We start from the raw sequence: 16392 nt of genomic DNA on the forward strand, positions 1-16392 counted from the left end.
TCCTGCACAGCATTCCCAGAGGATGCATGGCCATATCCTGCACCCTGGCCCATGGGTTTCAGTGACTGCATTGCCTGTTGACCAGCTGAGATTATGTTTCTGCTGCAGTTAACACTTGATACCAAAGCTGTGAAGTTCCTGCGAAAACCCCGTGATTTATCTTGGTGCTTATCAGCCGAGGGCTCCTGAGGACCTGGCGCCAAGCTCTGACACAGAGCGATGGAGAGTGCAGGTCTCTGGGCAGGCACCTGTAAACTATCCAGAGAACACGCTACAAAAGCAGTTGTGAATTTTGCTATTGTGTTCGTTGAGAGCATGAATTATGTCCGTGTCTAATGTGGATGATGATGTCTGATGCAATAGGGACTTTTGAATTAGCACATAAAAATGTTTTCATAAAGTGTTTGGTCCCCCTTCTTGCAAAGTCCGTTACAACTCTAAAGTGTAAGCGAACAACACTGATCCCTTCAATTCTGTTTTAAGCAGCTTTTTTTTCTCTGCTGTACATCTTACTTTTTATAGTTAAAAGTAATTTTAAAGCAAAAAAGAACATAAACAATATACACTGACTCTTGACACTCCATTGCTTTTTTAAACTAGAATAATAAAAATTTGCAAATGAACAAAAGAGTGGGAGGAAGATATCTGATTTACAATGTTTTTGAGATAAAGAACACCATAAAAAAAGATCAATGTGAATAATAAAGCATTGTTAACTGAGTCATGACATTTCTATTCTCAGTGAAGATTTGAACAGTAGAGCTCTGCAAATGAGCACCTTGTGCCATTTTCAAAGTGGGAGGAAGACATATAATTATAATTTTTAAAGTGAAGAGAATTTAAAAAAAATCTCTGTGAAAAAGTTTATTGAAAAACATATCGACATATCAATATGACATAAATTACTTTAATTTTATTAAACCAGGAGGGGGGAAAACCTCTTTTTGAAGACTGGCTGCAGAAAGCATTCCTTGAAAAGAATTTTCTTTATTAAAACCTCTTTTGCTAAGATGAAACAGCATTGAATGTCAGCACTACCGTATATTTATTCTGTAACTCTTCCAACAGCTGAGATCTATAAAAGAAACATATTTTCAAAACAGTTTTAACCTCCATTGTCTTGATCATTCGTATTAACATTTTTCATGTCACCTATTGAAATCCCTTAAAGGAACCTTTTATTCAGTCAAAATTAATGAAGCCATTTTCTTAAACAGCCTCCAAAAAGTAAAAAGGATGTAATGTTGTGCATTTCATTTGACATACGTTTTCTGCCATTTCACTTATTTGTGTGATGAGAGCAAAACTTCATATTTATGCTATCAAATCTGCAGAGAAAAATGATTCTGAGAGAGAAGAAAACTAACTCTGCTCTTGCTGGGTGTGCAATTTAAACCCACAGTGAAAATACAGCATTGATCAGATTACTCCAATTGAGTCATTTAGTGCTTTGGCATTCCTGAAGTTAGGGCCCAGCTGTGAAATCATAGTTGGGGCCAAACTTTGCTGTTAGGTGAGTGCACATGGCTCCCATTTTCTTCAAAGGGAATGACACACATGGCCAATATTTAACTTTCACCTCTTCCATTCTTCAGCTAGCAAAGCCAGAACCAATGGAATATATGCAGGCAATTTAATAGAATTAAGAATATAATCAAGATTTTCCAGGACTTACTAGTGATTTGGGCTATATAATTCAATACACCTCAAAGCGCAGATGCTCAGCATATTCTGAAAATCAGGCCGTCTCGAATATCTTACTTTAAGCAGGTAAAATCATAAATCACTTTGAGTATTTTGGCCATTGGATCCTAACAACAAACAGGACGTAGGATACCTCTTCAAAATCGTAAGCTCCAATTTCTGGGTTGGCTGGGATGCCTGGAGACTTACCACATCCCAACCCATTTTGGGTGCTGCGTTTGCACATATTTCTCCCCTGCCTTTACCACTACAGGACTTGAACACAGTGCCCTTCTGCAGCAGCCGTCCCCTTGAGAAAATCTAGGTTCTGGTTCCGCAGGTCCCCTGGGGTGGACCAGACTGCTGGGATGGCCCACAAGACTTTGAGGCCCAAGTGCCACAGAGAGAAAAAAGGATGCATCCCAAAATCTAGCTGCCCCCATGTATGCAGATCTTCATTTCAACTCAAGGTCAAGTGGAAAACTTTCCTACCATCCTTGCTGACTCTCCTCTTCGCTTTCCCCCGACTCCATCTGTTCCTCACCCATCTCCTTCGTTCCGCACTCGCCTCCCTCTTCTTCCTGTGTCCATCTGTTCCCTCCTTCCTCAATGCAAGTTGGGGACATAAATTCAGTCATTCACTGAACAGATTTCGAGATGATCCCCCTCCCTCTCCAGTTCTAACTTCATTCATCATGGTAAAAATTATTATGAATAGAAATGTTGAAGGTGAAAATTTATTAGGGATTGTGTTGTTTTCTTATATCAAAAGCAGTTAAAGCTGCATATAAACATTGGCTTCATTCATTTTTTTTAATATATGATATAATTAGTGAGAAATATTAGTGGAAGTGCTTGCTATGCAGTCCATCAACACATGCCTGTCAGAGTTTAGGATCTGGGCCAAAATTTCTTGCCAGTCCTGTGATAGATTTATAATAAGCCTATAGAAGGCTTTACAGTCAGCTGGGTCACTAATTCATGAAGTTAAAACGTATGCAATGAGGTCAAAAATTCACTATTGATAAAATACCCCCTCCAGGGATTGCACCATTAGCTTTGTTACTGCGACAGCAAAAAAAGAGTAAACCCAAAGCTCATGTGAATTACCAGTCCATCATCATAAATCAGAAGAGAAGCACTTGCACAGGTTCATGATGTCATATGAAGCCCAAAATATATTTATAGCCTTGTGTACTATTTCCTGTTTCCCTACGACAAAAATAAACAAGTCTCCAAATTCCCTGTATCCTTATGCCTGAGCTCAGGAAAATATAATGGGCATGAAACTATGAAAGTACCCATGATATATTAGTCTAGAGCAGGTTGCTTTGGGGCAGCTGTGACACCCGCTCTCCCTGTGGCCTCTCCTTCGTGGATGAGAGCAGTTCCCATGGAGTTTGCTTCATCTGCTGCACTCACTGTAGGGACAGTCCCCCACCCCACCTCCTACTTTGCCTCCCTGGCCCTGGGAGAGAGAAGGAAGGGAGATTTAAGCCTCCAAGCCCTATGCAGGGAGTGAATGGTCTGGCAAGCATGGCAGAGGTGGAGGAGCTCAGCACCCATGTGGGGACCTGGGCTTGCCACCACGAGGACCTTGGGTGTCTTGTCCACCAAGAAGGTTAAGCCATAGAGGTTGGAGCTTGGGGACGCAATTTCCTCTCTCCTTCTTTGCTAATGATTTGGGAATCTCATCTAAGGTTTTTGGGGTGTTTGGGCATGGATGATGCCCCACATTTCATCACAGACCTCCCAGCTCTCAAATTTTCTGTACCTACCTGAAACGGGAACTTCTGTGTTTGCCAGTGATCCTCTTCCCCTCTTCTCAGATGAAACTTTCTCTCTTAGCAATTTGTTTTTCTTGTGGCTTCCTTTCCAGAAATGAGACAGGGAGTAACAGAAACAGTGCACCATCCCACGTAACCTCCCCCTGCAAGGCAGCACACTTGTTTCTGTTTGCCCCCAAAGCAACAACTCCTGAAGTCAAAGACTGTCACTCAGTGGCTGGGGGTGATACATGTACCAAACCACATTTATTTACAGTGTCCCTCTGCAATGTTGTTTTGTTTTTCCACCAAGACAGCTGCACCAGCTCCCTGCCCCTCCCGGCACTCGCCGGGGTGACACTGAGCAGCGAGGACCATCCAGGTAAGCTGCTGGCCCCGTACATGTGTCACACCATGAAGAGATACCCCTGGCATTCTGTCCCACTGCTGGTGGCAGACAAATTATGTCCTTTAGACTGGCAAGAAAAAGTATTTTGTTTTTCCTTTTACTTTTTCTTTTTTGAAACATTGCCATTGAAACCTGGGGTTTGGGTTTCATTTTACTATGAGTCTTTCCAAACCAAATGAGTTAGGTTCAAACCTTTATACTTACAAGTTATCATCCATCAGGTCTGATGTAGCTCTTCCTGCTTCATCTCAGGACTGAATGGACATGGCACACAGCTCTTGCAGTGATGAGCATGTGATATATTAAATAGACAGGTAGTGACAGCGGTGCATGGGATAACGAATGGCAGGGAGATCAGCCAGGCGTTCCTTTGGTTCTTTTGCTGCACTGATATAAGAAGGTGCCTCACGGTGAAATTAAAAAGTTATACGTCCTAAACTGCTAGAGTTTTCCACACAGTTCACCATTAACCCTTGGGACTCCTTGCCACAGGGGTGTGAGGCCAAGGGCCGCTGCCAGGATGGATTGGGAACAAATACCAAGAGCTTATGGGTCAGGACTAAAGGGAGGGCAGGGACAGGTGACATTATAATGGAGGTCTGCTACAGGCCACCCAACCAGAAAGACTGAGCAGATGAGGCCCTCTATAGACAGATAGGAGCAGCCTCACGTTCACAAGCCCTGGTCCTCATGGGGGACTTCAACCACCCCGATATCTATTGGAGGGACAACACAGCAGGGCATAAGCAATCCGGGAGGTTCCTGGAATGTGTTGATGATAACTTCCTTCTCCAAGTGATAGAGGAGCCAACGAGGACAGGTGCTATGCTGGACTTTGTTCTCACCAACAAGGAGGGGCTGGTGGGGAATGTGAAGCTCAAGGGCAGCCTTGGCTGCAGCGACCATGAAATGGTGGCATTCAAGAGCCTTTAGGGCACCCAGGAAGACTTCAGGAGAGCAGACCTTGGCCTCTCCAGGGATCTGCTTGATAGAGTACCATGGGATAAAGCCCTGGAGGGAAGAGGGATCCCAAGAAAGCTGGTTAATATTCAAGGATCACCTCCTCCAAGCCCAGGAGCGATGCATCCCAACAAAGAGGAAGTCAGGCAAATACACCAGGAGGCCTGCATGGATGAACAAGGAGCTCCTGGACATACTCAAACACAAAAAGGAAGCCTACAGAGGGTGGAAGCAGGGACAGGTAGCCTGGGAGGAATACAGAGAAACTGTCCGAGCAGCCAGGGATCAGGTTAGGAAAGCTAAAGCCCTGACAGAATTAAATCTGGCCAGGGACGTCAAGGGCAACAAGAAAAGCTTCTATAGGTACATTGGTGATAAAAGGCAGACTAGGGAAAATGTGGGCCCTCTCCAAAAGGAAATGGGAAACCTGGTTACCCAGGATATGGAGAAGTCTGAGGTACTCAATGACTTTTTTGCCTCAGTCTTCACCGGTAAGTGCGCAAGCCTTACCGCCCAAGTTGCAGGAGGCAAAGTCAAGGACTGGGAGAACGAAGAACCACCCACTGTAGGAGAAGATCAAGTTTGAGACCATCTAAGGAACCTGAAGGTGCACAAGTCCATGGGACCTGATGAGATGCATCCGTGGGTCCTGAGAGAAGGGTCCGGTCGTGGCAGTCCGGTGAAGTTCCCACTGACGGGAAAAGGGGAAACATAACCCCCATTTTTAAAAAGGGAAAAAAGGAAGACCCAGGGAACTACAGAGCAGTCAGTCTCACCTCTGTGCCTGGCAAGATCATGGACCAGATCCTGGAAACTATGCTAAGGCACATGGAAAATAAGGAGGTGATTGGTGACAGCCAGCATGGCTTCACTGAGGGCAAATCGTGCCTGACAAATTTGGTGGCCTTTTACGACGAGGTTACAGCATTGGTGGATAAGGGAAGAGCAACTTACGTCACCTACCTGGACTTGTGCAAAGCATTTGACACTGCATGACATCCTTTTCTCTAAATTGGAGAGACATGGATTTGACGGATGGACTACTTGGTGGATAAGGAATTGGCTGGATGGTCACACTCAAAGAGTTGCGGTCAACAGCTCAATGTCCGAGTGGAGACCAGTGATGAGTGGCGTTTCTCAGAGGTTGGTGTTGGGGTGGCGCTGTTTCACATCTTTGCCAGTGACATGGACAGTGGGATTGAGTGCACCCTCAGCAAGTTTGCCAATGACACCAAGCTGTGTGATGCGGTCAACACATTGGAGGGAAGGGATGCCACCCAGAGGTATCTTGACAGGCTTGAGAGGTGGGCGCGTGTGAACCTCATGAAGTTCAACAAGGCCAAGTGCAAGGTTCTGCACATGGGTGGGGGCAATGCCAAGAACAACTACAGGCTGGGTGGAGAATGGATTGAGAGCAGCCCTGAGGAGAAGGACAAGGGGCTGTTGGTTGATGAGAAGCTCAACATGACCCAGCAATGTGCACTTGCAGCCCAGAAAGCCAACCATATCCTGGGCTGCATCAAAAGCAGCGTGACCAGCCGGTTGAGGGAGGTGATTCTCCCCATCTACTCTGCTCTCATGAGACACCAGCTGGAGTACTGCATTCAGCTCTGGGGCCTCCAACATAAGAAGAACATGGACCTGTTGGAGCAAGTCCAGAGGAGGGCCATGAAGATGATCAGAGAGCTGGAGCACCTCTCCTATGAAGACAGGCTGAGAGAGTTGGGGTTGTTCAGTCTGGAGAAGAGAAGGTTCTGGGGAGACCTTATAGCAGCCTTCCAGTACCTGAAGGGACCCTACAAGAAAGCTGGAGAGGGACTTTTTACAAGGACCTGTAGTGATAGGACAAGGGGCAATGGCTTTAAACTGAAAGAGGGTAGATTTAGATTAGATATAAGGAAGAAATTCTTCACTATAAGTGTGGTGAGGCCGTGGAACAGGTTGCCCAGAGAAGTTGTGGATGCCCCATCCCTGGAAGTGTTCAAGGCCAGGTTGGATGGGGCTTTGAGTAACCTGGTCTAGTGGAAGGTGTCACTACCCATGGCAGGGGGTTGGAACTAGATGATCTTTAAGGTTCCTTCCAACTCAGACCATTCTATGATTCTATGATCCTGTTCTCTGGGGCTGCAAGACCCTGGTTTGTGCCTGAGCCAATGAAGAGAAATAGGGGTCTGGGACCTACTGTAAATGCCAGTGTTGGTATCACTGCTCCTCTCTATTAACCAGAGGGGTGTGGGGCTGGCATCAGTGGAAAGTAAGTGATTTACGTTGTGCTTTCATGAATTTAGACATTGATTCAGCCGCCTGAATCACCCAACTTAAAAAAAAAATAGAAATTTCATTTAAGTATTGAGACTATCTCTGCCTTTAATACAAACATGGGTGAACGATCTCAGTCTTCTACTGCAACAGTCAAGGCAAGACCCAACTTCCCCAATTAAGGAATAAAGTTGCTACTTCAGGATACTATCTAAAAATGGCACTTTGTGGGGGTTTACCTCTAGCTGCCTCTGCCTAACACTGAATAGCCTGAGCTTTCTTCATTATGATACGCTTATTTTTCCCTTTTAATTCACTTCAGTGGATAATTTTTACACATTAAAACACAGACATTTGTGGATATCTGAAACAGGCTGAAAAGCCTGAACACAGGCTTTTAAAAGACAGTAACAAAGTTTGACCCTCTGTCCATCTCTAATTGTAATCTAAATTTTTTTTCTTACATTCTCATTTAACAGTAATCATAAATATTATCAGTTTTACATAATATATTTTTAAAGCTGATTTGGCTCCACTTATTTGTTCCAATCTCTCAAACTACTACTGTTCCACGCAGCAACAAACTATAAAAGAAAAAAAAAAAAGTGCTAACCACTTTTTTTTTATGCTGGTCTAGCATAATCTTTATTTCTTTAGACACTTTGTGCAAACATTAAATTGATAAAAGACATAATGTAGATGGACCCACAGCTGAACTGAAGGTAATTGCATAAAAATGAAATGGAGACCTATAATTGTACACTGCTTTAGCCTCTATCGCACTGTTTTCTGGAAGCAAGGATCTCGCTTGTCACAGCAAGTTGCTTGTTATGGTGATTGCATGAAGACTTGATCTAGCTGTACAAGACAAGTATAACATTACTTAAAGGGAGCTTTTCAAACTAAGAGTCTGACACTAAAATGTACTGTATTTTCAAAGATGTAGTATGCTTTAACAAACAGAAGAGTCCTTGAATGACAGCTTTTGTTACCCTTTTGTTTGATGGTGCTGTATTGAAAAATTCAGGTTATGTCTATGCTTTTCTATTTCTGGTTTTAATTTCTCTTCAACAGCACTTCAAGAACAAAAATTGACTCGAAGCATGAATAGTAGAAGTCAGTGGATACAGTAAATGTTAGTCTGGCATTTACTGATTACTTCCGTCTGATTTTTTTTCAGTCGTCTCGTTTGTTGAATGCTTAAATGCATTCTGTGGGCCATTGTATTGTTGCAGAAATGGGGAACTCAACAGATATATTGCAATTTAGAATATATCTGGTTTAGAATTTCGGGCCAATTTTGAAAATGGAAAATGATAGAAATCGTCATTCTTGCCTAGGCCTTTCAGTCTGGTCTGTGTGTATTCAACTGCTCAGCCTGTGTGTAGCTCTCAGCCTGGACAAACAAGATCCATTTGCAAGATCAGCACCTGAATAACAGGTGGGGCATGTGTCTTTTGGACTCACAAATCAATTATTATCCAATAAATCCAATGCATAAGCGGGACATTGCTTCCTCGCCCTACTTCAATTAGCACAGCTTTTCCTGGAGACGGTATGTTATTGAATGAAACTGCAGGAAACATTGTGGTATGTCATTGATTTATAAACACTGGAAAACAGTGATTGCTGTACATGTAAGTACATCCAAAATGCATGAATTTTCACATTTTTGTCTCAAGAGGCTGGCCAAGAAGTCAGAGAGGGGGGAAAAAAAAAAAAAGCTGTATTTACTTACTCTGGGGGGAAAACCATCAACAAATTATCACAGATAGGCAAAACCAGATGTGCTTCACCCAGGATGCTGGTTTCCTGCGACCAAGGGTACAACCTGCAGGCGAGCACCGCTGTGCGTTGCACTGCTCGTTCACAGCCGGAGGAGCCACTGCCTCTCCTGCCCTTCGAAGTCTCGCCTGCAGCTTTCCTTCGTCATAAGAGTCACGAAACCTGACAGTTATAGGTTTCTGAGAGTCCTTTCTGTGCCACTGCTGTCTTACTGTCTCCTTCCTTCCACTTCTCTCTATCCCACCGGTTGCTCCCTGCCTAAGGCCAACCTGTAAACTCTCTGGGACAGGGAAAATCCACATTTCCTTCATAGTGGATTTTGTCATTATTACAAGCTCAAAATCAAGCCAAAACATCTGCCAACACACATTTTTAAAACAGTGATTTAAAGTTAAAACGAAAATAGTAGCTTAGTATTTCCTCTTATCATCTCCCAGGGTATTACTCTGCTGACCTCTACCCACCTTTTCTGCTTCTATATATTTCCCCACATGAAGATGATCTAAAATGGCATGAATTACGACTATGAGTAAAAACTTAAATGAATTGCTCACTCATCCTGTAAGTAAATAGCATCATAGAAATCATAGAAAAATTAAGCTTGGAAGGGACTTCTAGAAGTCACCTCATCTGGCCTCCACCTCAGATCAGGGCTAAGTCTGCAGTAAAAGCAGGTTGCTGGGGTCCATAACCAGCCTCGCCGGGGGCTGCCCCAGTGCTTTACACCTTCCATGATGAAGAATTTGTCCCATATGTAATCCCAATTGTCCTTGCAGCAGCCTGTGACAGCGGCCTCTTGTCCTTTCATCTCTTGTGCACTGCTGGGAGGAGTTGGGGTCTGGCTTCTCCATTACCCTGGTTATGAAGTGGAAAACAGCATCTAGCATCATTCTTTGCCTTCTCTTCTCCAGGCCAACCAAGCCTAGCTCCCTCAGCCTCTTCTCATACATCAGGCGCTCCAGACCCCTCACCACCTTGGTGGCTTTCACTGGAGTTGCTCCAGATACCAGTTAGACCTCAAATCCTTGCTTCCCCTCACTTTGAGCCCAATGGTTCCAATGGTTTTTCACCTGCCTTGCAATCCACCCATTCCATCCACATTTCCTCCTTTTGGCTGCTAGGATACTACGGGACACAACTGCAGTCTCATCAAGGTTTCACTCTCTATCAACCTTTTCCTGGCTTTCCTTTAATTTATGTCAGGGGTCAAAGGTACCTGAAAAATAAGAGATATGCAGGGTTTCTCTTCTGGCTCCTTGCAGCAGAGTGCAGACTAGCTGCTTTAGAGCACTTACTGTTTCTCTCAGAAAGTAATGTTTGCAAAACTGAGGTGTTTGTAAAGATTGATTATCTGTATATAGCTCAAGAGCAAGCATATCACAAGATTTAAGTAAGATAAAAAGTGAGGCTATGCTTGATGTGAGGTGCAGGAGTTAATCAGCTGTAGATAAGAATTGATGAGGTTTTATCATCCCAGCCATAGAGAGAATGACTGTGTTTCTTGGCCTCTTGATCACTTCGGAGAGTAAGTGAAACTATATATCAACCCATGTTTATCTGTGCCTGAGAAGTTCTTCAAGAATAAATTGAGCTCAGAACTCTTCTTAACCTTTCCCCTAGTTGGGGCTTAAAATTAAGCTCTCCCTCTCGTTTTGAGCTGCCTATCTGGCATGCTGACAGCATGTGAAGTATCCCATCTTCTAGTTGACTTCCAGGCCAACAACACAAGTGTGGATGAAGTTATGAAATAATGAGTCTGGATGTTAAACAGAGACCATCTGGCTTTCTTTGCTACAAGATTATGAGCCATGGCGAGCTGGCACATCTGCATCTAGGTACCACCTACACACACGTTGGCTGTAAGTTCAGGGAAACAGAGCTGCTGTTGAAAAATAACGAGATAATTGTTTTGCCTTCTTTTATATCACAAATTGAAGTTAGGATATCACACTCGAAATAGATGTTGACTGAGGCAATCGTTCTGTTCTCTCTCCTAACCTGATCCCACCCAGTGGAAGTGAATTATTACTTAGCCTCTAAGTCCACTGGGTTTAAGAGAAAACTTTAGAATGCAAGTTCACAAATACTTATACTATGAATAAACTTTACTTGCGTAGAGAGACTGAAATCATTAGGTAAGTAGGGTTGGGCCTTGGAAGTAAACAACTGTAGGCTTGGAAATTCTGCATATGTTATTCTTTCAGATCTTTGTCTTAGTATCACAAACAAGTCTTTTTTTTTCCTAATCCCACCAGATAACCAGCTTACAAATGAAAAACATACAGATGAAAAGCCTATGAAAGGTATTGTTATGAGTTCTGTCGCAGAATTCAGCATCACAGACGCTTCATCAAAGGGTACCAAAAATGAGAAGAAATTGTCAGATGCGAGCACATCATCCATTGCTTCCCTGGAGAAATGCAGAGAATTCACTTACATTGAAGATGACGCATCAGTACATCAGAGAGACAGTGACGGTATGTTTTATAAAACAGACCACGTTTAAGCTGATTTCTAAATAATGCCCATTGCAAGAGCACTCTGTGTATCTAACTTGAAATAAATGCTTACATGCTGAACGGGAGGTTCAAGAACATAACCAAAAGCAGCATTAAGTTGCCCTGCAGACATTTTTGTGATAGCTGAGAATCTGTAGAAGATGATCTTAAATTATCAGTGATATTAAAGTCATAGAAGAGGAGTTTAGAGCCTGTTGTGCAATAGAGCATTTGTACTTTTGCAATGAGTGTTTGCACAGAGGTACTAGTGTCGGTATCAGATAAAGAGAGTATCTCACACGGACCCCCTTCTCCCCAGTAGCAGAGGTTGTGGCTTTTGCCGTTGGTACTGCAGCAGCTGCTGGGGTTGCTGAACAGATGCTGTGTTTGGTGGTCTGCACATTACTTCTATGATCTTGTATGTGCAGTTCTTGTACGGACCTTTACATCCAACCCCACCTTTCTGCTGACCTGCCACCAAACCCTCCCTCTACTGCCTGCACTGCAAAACTCACGTGGGTCAGGGTGAAGAGCTCTCTTGGTACTCTGCCCTGCTTCTGCAGAATATTGTCTGTGATGACTGGGCCATGTGGATACACGTGGATAGGATTTTGGTTAGTTCAGCATGCTCCGCATCTTGAAAAAACATATCTGAAAACAAAGCACTATGAGAGGTAATTACAAAACAAAATTGCAGCAGAAGCCCAATAGTTCAGTGCATTTTTGCAAATGAACATTGCTAAAACATAACTTGCTCTGGGACTATTAATCAGAGCTGTCTTACCTTTTCAGCAAAGGAGCTGATCCTTTTTATTGTGTGAAAGCACAAGTTAGAGAGCTGAATACCTACATTGTTTTTTGTAAGAGTTTCCGAAGCAATAGTATAAGCAAGAGTTAAGGAATACAATGGGTTGTGAACACTCATTACAGACCAAGGGGCATGACTGCTGGTAATCTAAATAATATAACGCCCCTGATTTTAGTGGAATTATGCTGAGAACCAGCTATTCCTGGTTATTCTGATGGATATGAAAAAAGTGCTTCTGTGAAGCATTTTTGAAGTTTCTTATGTGTGCCTTCTGCAATAATGGATTAGTGTGTTATATCCAATGGAGTTGGGATCTATCACATATATCATATTAACAATCCCTGAATTAAGAACTTCTAAATACAGACCAACACAATAAACCACAATGCTCTCCAGGAGCCATTACCATCTCCATTGTATCACTGATCCTGTAATAAAAGGGGTGTCTCTGATATATCTATTAGAATGCATTTAATTTCAATGAAGGATCTGAAATATTTATTTCATTTAGGGGACTCATCCTCTAGTCCAGCCACTCACTATATTCTGAGTTTGCTGGGTATCCGATCAGGCCTCTCAACCATTACTGGCACACAGGTGTGTACCATGTGATGCAAATAACAGATTTCATACTCCTTAAAAAAGCTAAAAGTGAAGGAAATTAACAAAAAAAAAACAATCTGTGCTCAATTAATAATGTTAAGGGCTGGATGGAAGCCAAGAAAACCAAAGGAAGCCAGATTTGTGGTTGTCACTGCATATTCTGCTCACTCTACTCTGACAAGTTACTGCTTATTCCACACACACGGGGCCAAATCCTGTTCGCTGGTGCATGGAGAACCTCTGAAGGCAGAGCGATAGCTGAGGAAATTGGTGATTTTTTTGTTCCCTGCACTCAGAGGAGCAGATCCAACGTTCGTGAGTCTCACCAGGGGTGACCATCGTGGCCTCAGCGAGCTTTGGACCAGGTTCATTCAGAGCATCATTTGCGTGAGCAGCGGGTGAGCTGACAGCCACCAAACAAAAGCAGGAACATTTTGAGATGGGTCAGGCTAGCAAAATTATTAGAAGTTCTTCTTTCGTGGTAATTAATCTACTAATGTGAAGAATGAGAGCTGAGGTCGTTGTTCTCACTGAGATAAATGCAGTAATGCCGTTTCACAAACAGTAGGGAAAACAGAGGAGAAAACAGGAGATTGCATCTTCTTTTATGCAGTTTGTGGCTAATTTATTTTCAAATATATAAATGAATGCATAGGAATGGATGTTTAATTGCTAATATCTATTATTTATATACATTACCCCACTTAAAACAGGACAAAAAAGCCTCACACATGCAGATTTTTCGAAATGTGTTACATCCATTATCACAGTTCATGGTGTGTGCTCTGATGGGAATTTAAAAGCATCTTTACTGCACATCACAGACTCTGTGCTGAAACATTACTTTATTATTAAAATCTTGTGCTTTTTGTGTGCTCCCTTTCCTGGATGAACCCCTAAGGATCATATCTATTCTCGCAAGATTACATAAGCACCATTATGGTTAACACATTCAGGAAAAAAACTGTTATTAGAAAACAGATCTTTGGAGAAAAAAAATAAGGAAAGATCCATAATTGATACATAATTTTGAATTTCATCTCTCCTATCTATGTATAGGAAGGAAATTTCATAAACATAAGATATCTAGAAAGAATAGTCTTAATTACACCATGGACTACTGGATAAAATGATTACATTTTCTACACTGTAAATTTCATACAATTAAATGCAGTAGTGTCACCTTATAAAATGTTTCAATTTTATAATTATTTCAGTTCATTTAGTTAGAAAAAAATATAAGCATGAATTTACTAAGTATCACCAAAATCTAGTCATTCTTATTCTACAGAACTGACTTAGAAGTTAGTTGTGCTTGTCTGAACTTAAATAGATCTTGACATATTTAAATAAGTATTAAAATTGATAGCATTGGTGATGATATGCTACTTAGAAAGAAGTTCAATCACGTGCTATTTATTCTTGCTACCTGCTTTAACTGCTTTTTTTTTTTAATAAAAAAAACTGGAATGATTTTTTAATTTTGTTTTTCATCAAGAAAGCTTTCTTAAAAAGAAAAAATAAAAAAGAGCATAATTCTGGAAACTTCCTGGCAGTGAACTTTATGTTATGTGAGATAGAAAATGCCACAACAGAACCAATGCAGTTGAATGAGTTCACAGTTAGTCATCCTAGGGCAAGAAATGTGGTTATAACCATATGCTTTCCTAAAAGAACCAATGAAAAGGCATTCATATTGTTGAAGGCATTTTTCCTTTCCAAAAACAAGGAGGGAAAAAAAAAATTGAAAGGTCTGGGTCTTTGCACTCCAACTGGATTCACACAGTCAGAATCTCACACCTGCTCCGAGCCCTGCTGCACCCCGAGGCAGCCTCCCCAGATGCTGTAGTCTGAACGGTGGGGAGTTAATTCGTTGATTCTTGAGGGGAACAGATAGAACACAAAGTTTTTGTCACGGTGACCAAGTTTTCAGGAATATTCACTGGCTCCAGACACACATCCTAGCTGATATTATTTTCCAAACTTTTGTCTCCTGTTAAAAATTAACAAGTCTGTGAATGCAAAGGTGAGAAACCCGTTTCGGGGGGGAGTGGAAGGACCCCGGGCTGAGAATCGATCAGCACGCTGCCCTCTGCAAATGCTGTTCCCCAAACTTGCTTTTCCTCCCTGTCTTTGGTTAGGCAATCTAGCTGTCATTAAACATTCTTACTGAAACAGACTACTTACAGAAATCAAACTATAAGCAGATGATGAATCTGTACTCTTTTTTTCCCCCGTGTGTGTGGATTTGGTCTTGTTCATAACATGATCTCAGTCCTTATCCAGATGCCATATCGAATTCATGAGCCAGGGACGCACTATCCCATGCATCCAGACTGACCACGTAGAAAAGCAGGAACTGGACCTGGAGAGCCTGAGGGTCTGATCCACTCTCCACAAAAGCTTTGGGGGTTTGCCCACTGACTTCCACCAAGGATTGATTCAGACCGTAACAGACTTACAGCCCAGAAAGGAATCGTTTCAGTGAGGAGGACTCAGTTCTGAACTCTTCGTATGTAGGCAAAAATGCCCCTGAAAATTTTTTGGGGTTCTTTTATTTTGTTGATTTTTTTTTTTCCCCTTCCTAAAAATAGCAGGAGCAGCCTGATGATTTTTATCTTTAATTGAAAACTCGTGTGAAAAAGCAAATAAAATCCAACGTCACATGTGTTGGTCAGGTAGCACATGTGGCATCACAAAACAGCAGCACTTCCAAACTCCTGCAAGGCTGCAAACCCCCCAGCAGAGCCGCCCGGCTGCGTGAGGTTCACTCCTGTGCTGAAATTTATAGCCCAAACACTTTAAGATTATAGAATCATAGAATCATTTAGGTTGGAAAAGACCTTTAAGATGATCGAGTCCAACCGTAAAGTTGGTTCGAGTACTTGTTCCTCTGAACTTCACTGCCACAGAATATTTTCATTCAAATTATTTTCACGCTGCTGTTTTTCCAGAACAAACAACATAGAAAATAAATCCTTTCATTTGACTTTATGGAAGTAGTTATCATCAATGTATTTTTAGCCTACCCTGTGTGCTGTCTTGCATCTCATTGCTGTGTAGTCACACTAGCCTGAACCTGGGTAATCAAGCACGCCCTTTTTCTTATGTCTCGCTGCTTTTCCTTTTTCTTAGATGAATGCGCGACACTTATCCTGGCCTGCTTGTTCTGCCAATTTTGGGACTTTCTTATAATGCTGCCTGATACCTGTGAACATTGGCTGACAGATACCTGTTGTCCATCCAATAGATACTACCAGACCTCCAACGAAGACCACGCCAACAACGACTGCAACTGTGACTGTGACATTGATTGCAGCCTTTTTGAGTCCTGCCACGAGACTGGTGAATGCCTGGAACTTGCCATGGAGATTTCCGAAGTCTGCTATCGCTAATAGGAAAATAAGTGACAAAATTCCTCAAAACTGCCTGAAAGTGAACTGGCAGAGTACAAAGGAGCTGTTTGTTTGGTTTTTTTTTTTAAAGATAACAGTAATAACCAGAGTGTTTGCCAGACAGGACTATGTGCATCATGCTGCTCCCACCCTGGAGGTCTGTATATCTGTACCATTCTGGTTGTATGATTTCACAAACTGCTGAATCCAATAAAGGGCAAAAAAG

General features: G+C 42.3%; 1 protein-coding gene across 2 annotated transcripts in view; it reads left to right on the top strand.

Moving 5' to 3' along the window:
• The window catches only part of MDFIC2 (MyoD family inhibitor domain containing 2), a 48387-nt gene extending 32221 nt beyond the window's left edge, over positions 1-16166 (top strand). For both annotated transcript variants that reach the window (XM_075158444.1, XM_075158445.1), the window contains 3 exons: positions 3763-3831; positions 11118-11339; positions 15907-16166. In XM_075158444.1, coding sequence (XP_075014545.1) covers positions 3763-3831; positions 11118-11339; positions 15907-16166 — 551 coding nt within the window. The remainder of the gene's footprint in view (positions 1-3762; positions 3832-11117; positions 11340-15906) is intronic.
• Positions 16167-16392: the final 226 nt, after the last annotated feature.

Source organism: Calonectris borealis, chromosome 10 (genome assembly GCF_964195595.1).
Source record: "Calonectris borealis chromosome 10, bCalBor7.hap1.2, whole genome shotgun sequence".
Lineage (NCBI taxonomy): Eukaryota > Metazoa > Chordata > Aves > Procellariiformes > Procellariidae > Calonectris > Calonectris borealis.